The sequence below is a fragment of the Hemiscyllium ocellatum genome, chromosome 7 (genome assembly GCF_020745735.1).
Source record: "Hemiscyllium ocellatum isolate sHemOce1 chromosome 7, sHemOce1.pat.X.cur, whole genome shotgun sequence".
NCBI classification, from domain to species: Eukaryota; Metazoa; Chordata; class Chondrichthyes; order Orectolobiformes; family Hemiscylliidae; genus Hemiscyllium; species Hemiscyllium ocellatum.
The window spans coordinates 34,419,032-34,438,157 of record NC_083407.1 but is presented as its reverse complement, the minus strand read 5'-3'; the positions used below and the strand labels follow the sequence as shown (position 1 = coordinate 34,438,157).

Here is a 19,126-nt window from a genome sequence, read left to right as displayed (position 1 = left end):
TTAACTCATAATTGTCAAACTCATTAGCAACAAAAGGCTTTTTGTTAAGATGATTTAAATTTCACACGGTGCAAAACAAATTGAAGTGTAGAAATGCCAGTGGTGCTATTTTCATCTACACCAAACTAAACCAAGATTTAAGTATTGAATGACTTGCATTGCTGCTTTTGTCTATCCCAAAGGATACACGGAACACTTGGAATGAAACACGAACCAACATCTGTTGTTAGCTGTTATTTCACCCAGAAGATAAAATCAATGCTCTAGCTATCTTTGGTAACCAATAAGAGCAAATAAAAGCAGCTCATAGAAATTTCAAATTCAGAGCTAATGTAAATTATGAATGACATGCTAGATTTTTCCACTTGAAAACTGAAAACCTATTCTATCATTGGCATTGGTTGCTTGACATCCTGACATAGTTCAGGAGACCGTAAAGAAGCAGACAAACCTGACCTACTTTTCCCCACCATTATTTTTGATAGATTCAGTTCTATTCCAAATTGATCCTTGAGTAAAATGAAATTTACTGGCCCTTGGAGACCATGGATAATTTTCTTGCTGACTAAATTATATAAACCTTGTTCTTGTTACCTTATCCAAAACCTTTTCTGCCTGCATCCCAGACTGCACTAATTATCAGAGACAAGACGCGAAACTCAGCAGGTAATAGCAATCAGTGCTCCTGTAGTTTTCTTTTTTTAACCCTGATTAACATTGCAGATTTTTTCTGGTCCTGACTCGAAGTGTTCAGAGACAGAGTGCAGCATTCTCTCTTCGCCTCTTCAATGTCATTTAATGTCACTCTTAGAAAAGCATTCACATCTGTAAGACTGCAAATTTTCACTCAATCACTGAAGCTAGGAATTGGAGCTGAAAACCACATTAAAGTTCTATTAGGAAGCCACATTGATCATAAGGTCCAAATATCTTTGAATCTTAGCACAGCTTTACTCACCAATTGCATTCTTGACAATTCTAGTTAAGATTAATGTTAAATATACAGATATTTTTGGTAGGAATTTTTACACTAGCAGAGATTAGCCTAAATTAGCAGGTAGTGAAATTACATCCTCATGGTTCTACAGAAACAATACAGGATAAAGTCTGCAAAACTATCTCAACCTAGATGATTACACCAATGATAGAATTTATATTGGATGTTCTTCAACAATATGGATTAGAAACTGACACAATTTAATGATTGATTTCAAAGATTAATCACTTTATTCCTCTTTAGTGCCAAAAGACAGTTGAAATTTATTTCTTTTGCTGCTTTTGCATGAACAAATTGTGCACTGTTTTCTTCTCAATGAAAAACCTTTATGTATGAGCAACATGTTCATTTCACTCACAACTCCTCATCAGGAGGGACAGGCGGATATGATGGGAGACGTTTTGACTCCACTTGCACCTAACAGAAATGTCCCAATGTATGCAATTCCAGTATTGAGCTGCTGGAGGACCTTTTGATGTCCCACTCATTGAATTTGTCTAAAGTGATACTTTATCTTTTACTATTGACTCAAGGGCAAGTATACTTCTGGTGAGCAAAGAAGTTTATGGATTCAAAATTCAAACATACATATAAAAATGTTTGAATTGTATAACAAGTGTCATTTAAATAACAAGCATTTGTTATATTAAGATTAGGAGCACCTCTATTTATATTATTTTTAAAATTGCATTGGCAAGGCACTTAAAGTGGATTATAAATGGAATGCATGCCTGAAATGGGCAGAAAACCGGCTTGGAGTATTGGTCTTAAGACCAATCACTTTTGTCTCTGTGCTTCAGTTAGATGTCAATAGTGAGTTACATACATGAAACAGAGTCCCTCTTGCAATGCGTTAATCAGGGATGGCAGGTTCTTGTACTAAATCAACCCAGAAAATTGAATCTGACTGGAATTAGTTAGAGTTTTCTGAGTGAGCCTCAAATATGTTGACAATTGATATAAATTTCTTTGTGGATCTAAAACCTTTCCAACATCTTTAAGCCAGCTCCAGTGGCAATTTCATCATAATTAGCATCACAACATAATTAGCAGAATGACATGGAGGACCTATAATGTGATTACATCCCCATGCTACCTAAAATATATACTGCCACAGGATATTTAGGGTCTTTGAGGATCTATTTCAGATGAATAGCTATAAGTTCTCAAAAAACAATGGTATCCAATATATTTCCAGCACAGGACATGGGCTGAAGAACACTATTTGAAGTTTACATTTTTAAAATTATGCTAAAACAAAAGAAGATTGTATGTTTTTTTTTCCCGCACTTTATTTGGTATTTTTCACTAATGGGATGTGAGCCTTGCTGGCTGGGCCAATCCCAGCTGCCCTCAGGAAGTTGAAGGTGACCAATCTTTTTGAACAACTGCTGTCTATTCACTGTCTATAGGCACACAATATCACAATAAAGATGGGACATCATGGATTTTGACCCAGCAACACTGAATAATCAGTCATATATCTTTCCAGGTCTGGATGATGAATTACTTGGATTGAAACTGCAGCCAGTGGTGTTCCCATATATCTGCTGCTCTTAACTTTCTAGATGCTAGCGATCCTGGGTTTGGAAAGTACTGTCTAAAGAGCCTTAACAAATTTTTTTCAGTGCATTTTGTAGATTATACACTGTTGCTAATGAGTATTGACATTGGAGAAAGTGAATGCTCGCAGATGCGTTAACAACCAAGCAGACTGGTTTGATTTGGATCAGCCTTCTGAGTGTTGCTGGAGCTGCTGTCATCCAGATATGTGGGGATTATTCCATCACACTTTTGACTTGTAGACTGAATCTAACCATTTGAAAAGGTGAAAGTGAGGACTGCAGATGCTAGAGATCAGAGTCTAGATTAGAGTGATGCTGGACAAGCACAGCAGATCAGGCAGCATCCGAGAAGCAGGAAAATTGTCTTTTCAGGCTAAAGCCCTTCATCAGGAAGCTAACTATTGTCCCTTGACATTGAGAGGCCTTACCATCACTGAAGATCCCTCTATAAACATCCTCGAGATAACCATTAATCAGGACTATGCACTTAAATACTACAGTTACAAGAGTGAGTCAGAAGCTAGGAACTCTGCATCCTCAAAGCCTGTCCATCAACCATAATGCACAAATCCCAAGTGTGAGGGAATACTAAATATTACAGGATTATTATGGCTCCAATATCACTGAAGTAGCTGGACGCCATCCATGTCAACAGTGTCCACTTGATTGACACCCCATCAAACCTAAAGACTATCTGATCATTTCACCAAATGGTGGCAATGTGTACCATTTTCAACTGTATCAACTCACCAAACCTCAGCTTAGTGAACCAAATAAGCCTGCAACATTTAACACTTTATCAAGGACAGTAACACATGGGAACACCACCGGTGCTTCAATCCAGGCAAACTGCTGACTGGGAACTATTCCTCTGGTCCTTCACTGTCACTGAAGCAAAATACTGGAACACCTTTCATGACAATGCTGTGAATATGCATACGGGTGGTGACTATAATGTTTGAAGAACCGCTTGTTCAAGGACAATTATGGATGGGCCTTGCAAGCAATGATCACAACTCATGCAGTATCAAAATAAATGCCAACCTGATGGCAGTTAAAGTTGTGATTGTGCTAGATGAGATAGTTGTGGAAGCAAAGATTCTCGGGGAGCTCTATAGTACCCTATGACAGTCAGTTATGTGTTGGGAGGAATCATCAATCTTGCCAGCAAGTGACACCTACTCATGTATAATCTGCCCACAACCTTTCAGAATGTGTTCCACCTGAACCACACAACTAGCATTACCAGCTTCATCATTGCCTTCTTTCTATCATTAGATAACATGTGAGACTACTTGCTGACAATTCCAGTTCAAGTCACCACCATTTACAATTCATTCAATAAGGAAGCAGCCAAAATGAGCATACAGCAAGCTTGGAAAATGTCCAAGCTTACAAGTAGTTTGTAACCTTCATGCTGCATGCATTCCAGACAATGACTATTTCTGATCCGCAAAGGTCTTATCCCCAAGTTCAATACCATTATCTTGGAACTCACATTAACCAGAAAATTAAAGGATAACAATGTCAACAATGTGGTATCAGGAACTGAAAAGGCGTTACCTCCTCTGCAATTGTCAAATGTTGCTCACTCAAACTTTAAAGATCCAATTATCTAAGGACATTAACTCAGCTCAACTAACACTAACTTACAGTTATATTAATGCTTAAAATACAAATAAATACTTGCTAGGTGCAAATTGTGTCACTCATTATAGACAAACAGTGGTCCTTGCCCCTTCCCTTTGATACCACTTACATCACCATTAAAAATGACCTCTGACTGCACCATTGCTGAGTTAATTTCTGTAAAGCAATCAATTTCAGATTCTATATTGTTAATGAAAGAAAATACTACTTAACAATGAACTTTAAAAATCTGCCTATATTGCAGCTTTATACATATGTAATCATGACTAATGAGATGGACATGTTTCAATCTGAAAGTTTATTGATTTTTTTGGTATCGAGGAACTAAATAAATTTCAATGGAGTAGAATCATCAAATATAAGCATGTTTCAGCCAAGTTTTAGAAACTTACATAATCACCACCTGCTACTAGGTTTCTATTATTCCATAACTTAGGTAGGTTTTGGCTTATTACATTCTGCTGCGAGGCTGGTTGCCATAACAAATAGATGTGAAAAATTTCTAAGACCATATTTTCTGTATACCAAAAAGATCTATTGATGGTTCTTATTGGAGACAAAGATCATATCAAAATTCTAGAGTTTTGTGCATTCTGAGATATTTTCTTTTTACTTGAATATATTTCCTTCTTCAGCAACAGCTGTTATCCTACTGTATAATAGAGGAACAACTGTGCAGAGAAGTATGTGTAATTGCTTTGATCCTAATATACTATTATGAGTAGCATCAAACTGCTACATTGCATATTAATCTTATTTAAAGACATGGAATGATAGACAGTTCAGGAAACTTTTCTGCTTTATATATAAAAAAAATGTCAGTAACACTAAATGGATTGTTGGTAAATGCAAGAGATTGCCAGTTCCTGGTACATTAATATACCACGCATATCCACAGAGTTTTTCAAAATCCTTAGCTGCAGCAGCAAGCTCAGAATTTTAACTATTTTTTTACAAAATAAAACTACATGCCCAATGAGCAGTAAATCAGATATTTCAGTGAAAGCAGGAACACTTAGGAAAGGACAAAGCAAGTGTCCAACTTTCCCAATTTACAAGTAATGGGAAAAAAATATGAGAAAATGAAACTGTAACATGGAAGTTCTTGTGCTACTTGCAAAAAATTGAGAATGGTGTAATGTCTTTTCTCAAAAGTCAACAAATAGACATCCATGTGCAGCAACAAGGGCTTTATAGAAACATATTTCTGAGGTTGTGAGTTGAGCTCTTACTGTGTTGGACAAAGTTAATTATCTCAACAGGCCAGAAAAGGAAAACAGAGTTTTCATCTAAATTACTGGGCAAGTAACTGAATTCCAGAGAATCACATATGTAGTAATCTCTTCTAGTACAGTCATCAAGTATTGCAGCTTTAGGTATGACTCGATTTTCCTTGTTCCAGAAGCATGGTCACTAGGCAAGTGTCTTAGATCCTAATTTGCCTGCTAGCACATTGATGTTCACACTTAGTGACCACCATCCAATAATGCAACCAATCTTGAGCAGGAAAGATCCTGTGGTTCATCAAGCTGTCCCACTTAAGTGTCATATTTAGTGCAGTACTATTGGTGCATTCCGTAGCAATGGATAGATGAGCCTCTAGGTTGGCTGTGACATGTATTACTTTAGTTGTCAGATGATAGTTGGGAGGTTTGAAACTGTATGGATCAGAACATGCTGCTTTGAAGCCTTAACATATTGCACCAATATCAATTAATGCTGTCTAAAAGTAATCCAGAACTATTAGCAGACTGTGTATGAAAAATGAAGGAACTCATACTGAAACACACTCTTCACCCCACTTTATGAGAAATGGGATAATAATGAATCAACAGATAAGAATCAAAGTTAATGGAGGGAAAAACACTTGAAAAGTTCTCCATGACAGTTCTACCAAAATGTGTCCAAGAAATGAATCTTTCCTTAATGATTCCATAAAGTATACACCATTTTTATCGAAGGATAACTATGCCCTGGCAAGAAACAAATGCAATTTACACTGGAAAGAATTCAATGAGTTCTGCTGAGGAATAAGACTTTGCAGTATCCTTTGACAGATGGAAGAATGGATATTTTAGATCTTTATTCCATATAATAGCTTAGAACATTTACTGAATGAGAGAATGGCTGAAGTCAGAAGTCACATGATGCCAGGCTATACTCCAACAGGTTTATTTGAAATCACAAGTTTTCTGAGTGCTGCTCTTTTGTCAGGGTCATCTAAGGAAGGAGCAAGACTCTGAAAGCTTGTGATTTCAAATAAACCTGTTGGAGTATAACCTGGTGTCATGTGACTTCTGAATTTCTCCATCCCCATCCAACACCAGCACCTCCATATTAAGGAAAAATGAATGACGTCACATTTACTAATATCATACTCCATCTGTCAGACCACTCATTTCACCTAACTTTCTCCCTCTGCAGACTTTCAATGTCCTCTGCACACTTTGCTGTAACACTCATCTTACTGTTATCTGCAAACTTTGACAGACCCACATTTGGCCCCCAACCCCAAATCATCTATGTAAATTCCAATTAATTGTGTTCCCAATACTGATCCCTGAGGCATACCATGAGCCACTGATCACCAAACAAATAATCACTCATTTATCTACACTCTTTGCTTTCTGATAGTTAACCAATCCTCTATCCACACTAATACATTACCCGTAACACAGTGCACTTTTATCTTATGCAGCAGCTTTTTTGTTTAATTCTTTCTGGAAATCCAGATACACTACATTCACCTGTTCCTCATTGTCCATCATGTGAATATAATGTCCTCAAAGAATTGCAGTAAATTAGTTAAATACAACCCATGCTGTGTCTGCACAATGATACAATTTCTAAGCAGATATCTTGTTATTTCTCCCTTGATGATAGATTCAAGCATTTTCCACACTACAGAAATTAAGCTCATCGCCCTTTTGCCTACCTCCTTTTTAACCAGTGGCATCGCTTTTGCTGAATTCTAAATTTCAAAACTCTGGAGCATTTTGGTAAATTATCACGAGCATTTCCATATTTACTGGGATGCATTCCAGCAGGGCCAGGAGACCTGTCTACCTTTAGCCCCATTAACTTGCCCAACTCTGCCTATTTAGAAATAATGATAAAAGCAAATTACTGCAGATGCTGGAATCTGAAAGCAAAAGAGAAAATGCTGGAAAATCTCAGCAGGTCTGGCAGCATCTGTAAAGACAGAAAAGAGCTGACGTTTCGAGTCAAACTGACCCTTTGTCAAAGCTTTAAAAAAAAGGGAGAAATAGGGAGGCTGAGAGAAGGTGAGTCATGTCTCCGGAAGCAAAGGTAGCAATAAAGAGGTGATAATGACAGTGCATAGAGAGATTATAGGGAGATTATGATTAGAAATAATAATTGTTTCTAGTCCTCACCTGCCATAGCTACTTTGTCATCAATCCACAGCAAAATTGATTGACTCTCAAATATTAAGAATGGGCAATAAATGTTGCCGAGCCAGTCTCACCCTCATCTTGTGAATGAATAAAGTGTTATTGGCATGCTATTTGTGTCTGCTACTGTGAAGATTGGCACAAATACCTTGGTGATGTCCTCATTTCCCATTATTAAATCCCCCTTCTCATCCTCTAAATGACCAATGTTTACCTTAGCCAGCCTTCTCTGTTTTATATATTTATAGAAATTTCTGCCATCTGTTTTTATATTCTAAGCCAGTTTACTCTCATTACCTCATATTCTTTAGAGCTCTTCTCATGGCTTTCTGTTAACCTTTACAGATTTCCCTAACCTCTCATCTCCCACTAATCTTTGCCATTTTGTAGGCGTTAGCTTTCAATTTGATATTCTCTTATATTCCTTAGTTATCCAGGGCTGATTATCACTTTTCCTACAGTCCTTTGTTTTCACTGGTATGATTTTGCTTAGCACTGTGAAGAATCACTTTGAAAGTCCTCCACTGTTCCTTAATTGTCCCATATTATCGTCTTTGCTCCCAGTTTATCTTAGCCAACTTCTCCTTTATCCCATTGTAGTTTCCTTTGTTTAAGCAAAACATCACACTGTGATCAGTGTTGATCAGGATTGGTTGCATGGCACTAGAAAACTTTGCTAGTATCCAAATATTGGTATTTGGATTGTTAACTTACAGCATCTACCTCGTTTCCTGTTTCATTCTTGCTCCTCTATCTTTGAAGAATATCCCCTATCTCAAAATGAATAAGCATGATATCATATGATAATTAATGCCCATAAATTATTCATCCCTGATTCATCCCTGGCCAGATCATAGATTAATGTGCTCAATTATGTGATCAAAACCCACACATCCAGGATACAATATGGTCACGATATCTTTGTATACTTTTGGATTAGAATGTATTTGCCATTGAAAATGAGAGCTTAGAAACACTTACTTTCTGCATAGTCAAACCTAATGGATGCTCTCAGGTACTTCTTTGATGCTATCAGGCTATCTTTGTAAGTTTTTTCAAACGGTTATAATTGCTCATCTTTGGCTGTTTCTGATTGCAGGGGTTCACACTGGCTCTGGCCAAAATGTAACAGATCAATTTTGAGAATGCCTTCAACTTCAATTAATCAATTGTGTCATCTGAGGTCTGTTCCACCACATTGGATGTCATTTGAATCTCCTGAATTGTGAATATAATGAGATTTGTATTTCCTGAGAATCATTCTTCACCATTTATATCCCCCAGGTAGATGATTTCAGGAAGTGAAGATAAGCTTGCATTTTGGGACTGCTGTGTCATTCTGCCATTGCATGGAGTTGATGATTTGTTATATACTGAGATAATCTCATGTAGGTTGTGCCAGGGAGTAACACTTACTGAGTGCATGACTTGCAGGATGTAATAGTTGTAGTATATTGACACTGACCCTTTGGCAGTTTTAGTTTTTAATAAATATGAAAGCTTGCATCATTTTATAATATCAACATTTTAACAAAATGGGAAGTTTGGTATTTTCTGAAATTTATCAATCTTTTTGCCATTCAGCTTGCCCTGAGGATCCTTCCTGAAGACATTAACTAGTGTCAGAGCAATTATTATTCAATAAGCGTCTCAGAGTTCTACTTCTGAACATCACACTCATGATTTTTGTTGCAGCATCTTCCAAAAAACTGATCAATAGACCCTTGGGATTTCTGTCTGTATGACATTAATTAGAGTCCATTAATCCTGAAGTGAATTCTTAGCTTGAGCTGGTTTGTGAGAACTTTCCAGATCTTTCTGATTGTTCATGTAATGACCAGACATTAAAGACCAATTCTGTGAAGCACTTCATTGACAGTGGCTAGCAAGACTTTCATAGCTCTCTTCTCAGAATCCTCTGTCAGTTGATCTGTAAAGTAAAACTGCTTGAGTTGTTTGAAATCCTCTAGCATGGTAAAGGGATCACCGGACATGCAATTCATAATTAAGTGTTTGCCTTCCATTTCTCTTTGGAACTCTTATTTTTTTAAGAGGTAGAGTACAATGTTTGTTTATTTGGTTTACATCTTCAGCTTTGATCTCATCTTTAACATCACCACAGAAAATGACATCACCACAGGAAATGACATCATCAATCTAAAAAAAACCCAAACATATAAACAGAAAGCAGGAATTATCAGCAGTGCTTCACCCGGAAGCCCACTGAAGATGATACCTAGTAGGGTGATGAAATTTCTAGAAATGAACCTTCCAGTTCAGAACCTCAACATGAACTACAAATCTTCTCAAAACTTGCTAAGTTAACAATCGTGTTGCATTGAACTTCACCCATTTCTGTGATGTCACAGAGAGTTTTTGATGGAGATGACAAGACCTTTGTCGGAAGCAGATGAATTCTCTACAGCTCCTGAGGGTCCTAGTTAACATAGCTGATAAGGGAAGTGGTTATACATACTTCAATCATGTAAGGAACATCCTGTTAACTAAGAATTATACCAGATCTCTTTGGTGGTATAGCCTCTATCTGTTCTCATTAAGTGGACTAGACAAAGTGTAGCCAAAAGGAATGGGGGCAGAAATGTATCTTAAACAACCACAAACTGAACAACAAACTGGCAGACAGGGCAGATCCCATGAAATCTGGGATAACCAGGCCCTTGCGCCTTAACAACTGTTTGCTTTTGAAGCAGAATCTCAGAGGTTCTCTCCATGAGTCAAGTATAAAAGCTTTTATCTTTGTAAGACTAAGATGATAAAGGACCTATAGCTAACTCAGAAAATGCTGACCAAATTCATCAGGTATGGCAGCACCTGCGAAAGGAAAAACAGTGTCAGCATTTTGAGTTCATCTATCTCAAACTATTCACTAACCACCCTTGGACATGAGGATCCTGTGAGAAAGAACATCTGCATTTCAATTTATGCATAATACTTTTACAGCAACCATAACATCTCAGGTCCAATGCCCCCAAAAGACACACTGGAGAAAAGTTACAACGGGGATCACTAAAAACTTGCACAGTCCCAAGGACAGAAACAAATGATACTTTCTTAAATAGTTGCAATCATCACTGGAATGTTTGATGTAAAAGTGGTGCTTGGATCTTTTGCACATGAATGGAAACAGTTGATATGGAAGTTGAAAATTAACATGCAATGGCTGGCTCTGAGGAGCATAGATTTCACAGCGACTGTAGACAGTTGGTGAGAGGAGCAGATATTTAATGAGCTGAGACATCCAAATCGTCCTGAGCTATTCATCTGTGAAGATCTGCCAAATTAATCTGTCTCTCAGCTGTCGAACAAACATCATCACAGCGCATGCTTTCTGTTCTTCGGTGGGTTAGATACAAATCATCAGCAGCATTACCTTCAGGCTTCTGGCATTCTCTAAGACATCTACTGTCAGTCTATGGTTGAATAATCATGAAATCCAAAACATGCTATTGCAATTTATGAAGTGGTCCTGTACTTCTGCTCCATGGCACTGCCAGACCGAACTAGGACACAGGAGAATTTCTTTCAAGCTTCCAACAGTTTGCTCAGCTTTTATTTGTGTCTTCTTTGACCATATTCCTCTGGAGTATTGATATTCCGATGAAAGGACACTTCTGGTTATCAATGCAACAAACCTAGTCCTAGTCTCTGCTTTTAAAATAGTACTGAGAAGCTGGAATGGTGAGTGTAAACACGTCCTGACAGTTCACAGCATATCATGAATTGACATGCAGAAGCAATACCTGTCATTGTGAATAATCCACATAGTTAGGGAATGGATGCCTCCATGGCTCATAGAAACGTGAGAGTTCACATTTGGGGCAAACCATGCCATAAAGCAGCAATCAATAAACCTGACAACCTTAAAGAATCCATTAATTCTGGAAATTGCATTGACCCTCTCATTTATGTAGAAGAGCTGTCAAATTGTATAAATTGTCCTGTTTTGGCAAAGAGACCATTCGTGACTTGTCTTAAAAAAAAAAGCAGTGAACATAAAATGAGTGGATCTGTCATAAGTCTTTTGAGGGTCCAAGTACTGAGCCTGCAGCATAAAAAAAATGACTGCTATGGCTGCTTTCAAGGCTCAGTATGACTCAGCCTTCTCATGGTCCTTTACTGCAATTTTGATTGCCACTGGAAACAGAAATTCCTGTGTTGCCTCATGGCTGAAGCACAACCTCCTGACATTGGTAACAAACAGCGAGAAAAAAAAATATGAAGCTTCAGACCAATCTTTGCATTTAGTACTAAACTGTTCAGTGTTTTGACTCAAACAAACAAGAATGTCCTACATTAAGTTACAGCTGACTGAAAAGGAGATTGTTGCATTGAAAATGATCTGTTTTAAATTATCTGGATAAACTTAAAATTATTTACTCTAAAGACTTTTAAATAATTAGCTTGAATGCTTACCGAATCTGACATAAAATCACCTAAAATTTTAAAACATTAATGTTAAATACTGGTAAATACAAAATAGCAATGATCAGAAATTCCCAAATTTTTGTAAACAACGTTCTGAGATTTCAGAGTGTGACGCATATCAAGTCCATGAGTAGGAAAGTGGAGAATAATCTCTTTTGCAGTTTTAAAATTAAGTTTTCCATACTTCACACTTATAGATTGGTAATTATAGTACTTGTATTGAGTTTTAATATGTGATAAGGTATAACTTGAAAGTTACCAATGTGTATTTCTTAGAAGTTAAATATAGATTAGCAAGAATTTTAGGAAACATCACCCACCTGCTCTGAAGTAATATCAGCTCCTTCTGGAGAAATGGTCTAAGTGCAATGTACCATTGGCAATGGGGTAGCGATAAAGTGAGTTAACTAGCCATGTGAACAGGTGCATTTGCACAGAAGACAGCAGAACTGGCATCACACCTTCATTTGGCTAAAAATAAGAAGCTCCTTTGTAGAGCCCACCTGTTTCGATGCTGAACACCATAGTTCCTAAAGTATAAGCTATTCTAAAAGGGACAGATGAATTAAAGAAAACTAAGTCAGCCAGCATTGCAGATTACTGTTTGAAGAGTTTTGCACAAATCAGAAAATGGATTTTAAGATGACAATTAGCTTGAAGCCAGGTAATATATAAAAACGGTCCAAATGAAAAAAAAAGGTTGATGAAGACATCTGCTAAGAATTTACTATTCACATAATGCCACCCGTCTTAAATGCACTTGCAAGTATATTTTATGCTATTTTGGCAACAGAAGCAGCATACATGTTGACAATGGTGGAAACACTGCAGTGTGGCAGAAATATAAGCAACGATTAAAAGTGAGAAAGTATTAATGGAATTGACAGAGATTGTTTTACAAGGATATTCTATCAGCATGATTCACATTCACATTGTCAGACAACTTGAATAGCAGCATGGAGGACTGTGTGAAAATCTAGACTGTTTTCTATTTTGGAACAAATTGAAATATTACACACAGAGAACACGGAGGTGGCCCAAAGGTTCATAAACATCCTTTGGCATAAAAGTATGGTCAGTGACAATGAATCTGAAGATCTCCTTGGCTGGTGCATTTCCTCTCTCGTGCCTAAGATGCCATCTCAAAAGGTTTTCCTGCAGCTGGGAAATTTTTCCACAATTGAAAAAAAACTGTTTGGACTTTCCAAGTGCAAATTCTGATCATAGTTCTGATATTGAAGATTGGACTTATTAGGAATTAGCTTTTCTTTCAGTTTTCATCCAATTCCATTATACAAACAGCCTTGGATATGTCTTCCTTTCTTTGCTGGGATTTGCCAGTATGGTTACAACTTGCTGATTCATGTGAAAAAGATGGTAAAGTCATACTTGAGTGGAGTCAGCTGATGATTTAAATTGCCTGCTGCCTTCCTGAACTGTGCAAGACCTAGTCCATATCCCTTTCATGTTCATGTGAAGTAAGATAAAGGCAGTGCATAGTGTGTGTAGGGGTGGCCAGACATCAGATATCCAAACTCTGTTTCCACCTTTGTTGCTTTACTAACTTGGAGAAATTCTCTGACATGGTGAAAATAAGGGCCTACATTTGCATTTGTGAAAGAATGATTTCCTTCTTTGCAATCTAATTTGGAGGTTGCTAAAATAGGTGCCTGCAATTCTCAGGCAGAGATTCAGACAGATTCAATATTTCTGTACAACTCACGAAAGTTTGGATGAAGAAGTTGATTGAACTAAAGAAAGGGAGCAAGAGAAGGTTCCAAAGCAAATTGTCTGTGAAGGCATCTACTGAGAAAACAAACTCAGTGAATATCATGTATTTTAAGGACTTGTGACATTACAGAGGTTTTTTTGAGGTAATCAACATTAATGATTTCTGGGAAGGTTTTTGAATCGAGTGCAATTGACGATTTCAGCATGATTTGTATCTAAAATTACAACTACAGGTACACAATTCTTTATCCAATAACTTTGGGGCTCGTTGTTTTTCGGACTTTGGAATTTTTCAGATTTTAGAGTAAATGACATTTTCACACTGAAATAAAAAAAGCTTACCAAACAGTAAAGCTTACCAAAAAGTGTGACCAGTACAAGTGCTGAGCCACAATTGACGCCTGCTATTGCTGGGCCACGCCACCACGTCACGTCTGAGTGACATAGGTCAAGTGGGTGTGGAATTGGGTTGCCACCCGTTACCTCGACAAACAACCTTGTTATACAGAAAAAATCTTCACAAAAAAAACTTCAGATTTCAGAGTTTTGGATAAAGGATTGTGTACCTGCATTTTCAAAAGTACTCAAAGTCCACCCCAAGTTCTTGTTCAAATTAATTTGTACAACAATAAAGTTGCTTCACGTACAATTTTACAATTAATCATCATGTCACAACGTAGTTTTGTCTTTAAGAAAAGCGTGTGCAAAGAATATTTCATAATATATTTGGTAAATATATTATGAAATATATGGGCGGCACGGTGGCACAGTGGTTAGCACTGCTGCCTCACAGCGCCTGTAGACCCGGGTTCAATTCCCGACTCAGGCGACTGACTGTGTGGAGTTTGAACGTTCTCCCAGTGTCTGCGTGGGTTTCCTCCGGGTGCTCCAGTTTCCTCCCACAGTCACAAAGATGTGCGGGTCAGGTGAATTGGCCAAGCTAAATTGCCCGTAGTGTTAGGTAAGGGGTAAATGTATGGGTGGGTTGCGCTTCGGCGGGTCGGTGTGGACTTGTTGGGCCGAAGGGCCTGTTTCCACACTGTAAGTCTAAGCTAATCTAAATTTTGATTATACAGCAGATAATAAATTGTTTGATTTTAAAAAAAGCACATTTCACACACAAGACTACATACCACAAAAGTAATTTGACTTTGAATTATTAGACGTGGCTTTAAAAAAAAAATGCAGAAGTCTTTCCAAGTTTGATTTGGATGTAATAGAGTCCCTTTTTAAATCTTTCAAAGTAATCCTAAGAGATATTATGCCCTAATTTGCAGTTAATTACAACAATCTCAAAGCACATGAATTAGCTTGCACCAGAAGCCTGTAATGGGTATTGATGGAGTCACACCCAGTATTGCCAACGAAATCTAGTTCCTGCAAAATATTTTTCAAACTAGCACAAAGTTTTGCAGGAATTACAACTGCACAAACAATTTACACATAAAATTCCGTAATATTTATAGCTTAAACTAATGTAAGATAAACATATGAAACATTGCATGTTTATCTTAAACACATAAACATTTTGAAAGAAACTTGAGGCTTTTCATTTCACATCAAATTCTTCTGACTTTGTACATCACACTCTTGAGCATATTGTCATAAAATTTAACATCAGATAATTCTATGACTTGATCTGATAAATTCTGCATGAGTCTTAAAGTCACAAACTTCCATTTTGCTTAGTTTCAACATTTCCTCTTCAATTAACAAAAAAAAACATTTAGGTATTTAAAAACAATTTAAGTAGTTGTGATGGCTCATGACAGAGAATTCCACACTCTTGCTACCTGTGTAAAAAACACTTCTCACTTCCCTTTTTTTTTCTTGTACTAATTTTAAATTTGTGCCTTCTCATCAACATCTTGCTGATCAATCTATAACTCTCATAATTCAGAAGAACTTTATTCAGTTTATTTTTAACCATTGGTAAGAACCTTAACTGTCATTTATAATGTATATGACCTCCTCAACACAGGTAATATCAAAATGAATCTATTCAGCACCATTCATTCACAAAGGCTTCTCAGACAACTCTATCCAAATCTGTAGCTGCTGCCATCTACAAGTATAACGGCAGCAGATGCACGAGAGCCTATTCATTTGCAAGTTCCTGTCCAAAAACACACCGTTCTTACTTGGAATTTTTTTTTTTGTTTTGTTTTTATTTTCTTTATTCCTGCTTGCCATGTGTAGAAATACAACTTGCATCTTTAGGAAACCTTGGTTCTTTAGTGCTGAACATAAAAATAGCCCCAAAAAGGCCATCAAGGAATCATCAGCCTTCACAAATAAATGCCCTTCTATGCATCCAAATATACTTTTCTCCATTTGTTTTATATTCCATTAACTTCATCAAAGTTCCTTCCTTTTGCATCTTGCCAAATCTGCAAGAAAACTTTAATTAATCACCTCATCATTTTATTAGTTCATCAGAAGAGTCTTTAAAATTGATCAAGTTTTGTTTGCCTGTGAAACATACAATTCTTTGCTGCCAGAAAAAAAATTGTACTTCTGGGGATTGCAAGCCTGTAGTGTTTCATTTCATTCTTTGACTTGAGCTTTGTTGACTAGTGGCTTTACCACTAAATAATTGTGATCACAAATGAACTGCATTTTCTCAAAATATGTCAATTACTTAACAGAAATTAAGAATATGCTATTCTCTTACCGTTTTTAGCCTTGCAAATTCTGTTGTCTGGCTGCAACAAGTAACCTTCCACACAGCCACATGTATAAGATCCAATGTAGTTCGTACATGTTTGACTACAAGTTCCATAAACACTGCATTCATCAAAATCTGAAAGAGGTAAGCAAGTAGTTGCTTAAATTCATACTGGTACTTCATGTCATGTAATTTAATCATGTAGAAAACAAAAAAATATTGACCTGCATTCAAATTGAAGATCGCTTTTGAATTCTTTAGTGATTTAAAAAATCAACAGAAACAACAAAATGCTGATTAGAAAGCAGTAGAACTGTATTACTGTCCAGAAGTTTTGAATTCAGCACTGCCCCAGACAAACAAATGATTAAAAGCCAAGAACACAGGTTTGTTAATTGGAATTACCATAGTACAATAATTGTTTTCCACCTACAATTCCCCAAAACTCCAGCTACTATGTTCTGGCTGCTTGGAAATGTATTAAGTGTTACCCTGGAAAATATGAATCCGCCACTTGTTTTATGCAACAGTACATTGCAGACGGATAATTTTTACTAGGTCTCTCCAGAGTCATGGACAAGGACGTTAGGACAGGCAGTCAGAGAGAAGCATTTTCATTGGAACTGATTGGAATTGGATCATGCTATATTATAAACAAAATAGTTACTCTATGCTAAGTTTCTGGTAAGTCGTTAAGATCTTTTTTACATTTAACTTCAACATAGTGTACCAAATTTGTAAATCACAAGTCCATAAATTGTATAAAATCTGGCATATGTAAATGAATAATATAATTAAATAATTGATTGAAACCCCATTAAAATGTCAGCAATTTTGAGCAGATTCAGCCTGGAGTTTATAAGCTGGAAGCTGAACTACCATCTATCAAGGAGGAAAAAGTTAGCTGAATATTTTGTACCAGAAAATAATTACACCTTTTAAGAAAAATTGAGGAAAATTGTACCATGGTAAATCAGGGTTGATAAATGACAGAAAGTGGCAGAGAGAAATTTAAATAAAAAACTACAAACATATTACCAATCAAGACTAAATGTTACAAAAATATCAAAAACTCAAAATAAAGGCTTTGTATTTTAATGTGCATCAAAATCGTAACAAATTAACTCAGTTTTAACTAACTTATCAATCATAATATTAACTCAGCTAAAGTTCTGGGGACCTGGTTTCAAATCTTGCTATGACAGATGGTACAATTTGAATTTAATAAATAATCTGGAATTAATGATGGCCAAATTGTCAATTGTCAGACAAACTCATCTGATTTCTGATGAGTTTGTCTCAGTCCTGATGAAGGGCTTTTGCCTGAAATGTCGATTTTCCTGTTCCTCGGATGCTGGCTGACCTGCCTTGCTTTTCCAGCACCACTCTATTCTTGACTCTAATCTCCAGCATCTGTAGTACCCACTTCCGCCTAACCTGATCTCATTCACTGATGTGCTTTAGGGAAGGAAATCAGTAATTCTTTCCTGGTCTGGTCTACATGTGACTGCATTACTCCAGCAATATGGTTGATTCTTAACTGCTCTGTGGACAATTAGGATGGGACAATGAGAATTTTTCTTTTAAAGTAGGAATGTACTCATTTTCAGTATTCCAAGTTATTCCCTTAAATGCCCATCACTACAGGGGTGCTCACATACTGTGGGTGAATTAAAAAAAAACAACTGGACAAATAGTGAATATTAAGGTAAATAAATATGATCTGATAGTCATTGCAGAGACATGGTTTCAGGATGACAAGAACTGAGTCCTGAATATTGAGGGGTATGCAACGTTCAAGAAGACGAGGAAGCAAGGTTGGGGGGATAGCACTGTTCATCAAGGATGGGATTTGTGCAATGGCTGAAAGTGATCTTCATTCAGGGGATAAGGATGTGGAATCAGTTTACATGGTAATGACGAATGGTGGGGAAAAAGATCACTGGTACTTGTGATTATAGGCTCACAGGAATCGTAATGTGAGACAAAGCAAACAAGTAGAAATACTAAGTGCCTGTGATCCAGAGACAGCAATAACCATGTGTATCTTTAATCTACATATAAAAAGGAAACAAAAATAAGATGAACAGTGTTATCTGGGTGAAGAATCCATGCAAGATAGTTTCTAAGAGCAGCATGATCTTGGACTGACCAGAGAACTGATTATATTCAACTTGGTACTGTGTAATACGGCAGGATTAGTTAAAAATGCCCGAGTTAAAGCATCCAGAGATAGCAGCAATCAATGTTTGAACTTTACATCCAGTTTGAAAGGGAGAAGACTGAGTCTAGAATTTGTAATTGAAGGTAATGCGGGTATAAAAGTTGAGTCAGCTGATATGAAGTGGTATACTCAGCTATTGGATAGATTGTTAGAGACATAGTGGTGGGCATTTAAGGGAATAACTTGGAATACTGAAAACAAGTACATTCCTACTTTAAAGAAAAATTCTCATTGGGGAATGAGCCATTGTGGTTAACTAAAGACTTGAGAAAAAACATTAAACTTGAGGAGAAAGCATGTATCTGTATAAAGATGTGTGGCCAGTCAGATGATTGATCAGAATGCAATGACTGACCGAATCGCAAGATGCATAATCAGGAGTATGATTAGAGCATGAGAGGAAGCTAGCAAGAAATGTAAGAACCTATAGAA

General features: G+C 36.9%; 1 protein-coding gene across 1 annotated transcript in view; it reads right to left on the bottom strand.

Moving 5' to 3' along the window:
• Window positions 1-19,126, bottom strand: part of LOC132817331 (low-density lipoprotein receptor-related protein 1-like) — a 1,680,787-nt gene that overhangs the window by 1,250,093 nt on the left and 411,568 nt on the right. The window contains exon 6 of the mRNA XM_060827740.1: window positions 16,477-16,605. Coding sequence (XP_060683723.1) covers window positions 16,477-16,605 — 129 coding nt within the window. The remainder of the gene's footprint in view (window positions 1-16,476; window positions 16,606-19,126) is intronic.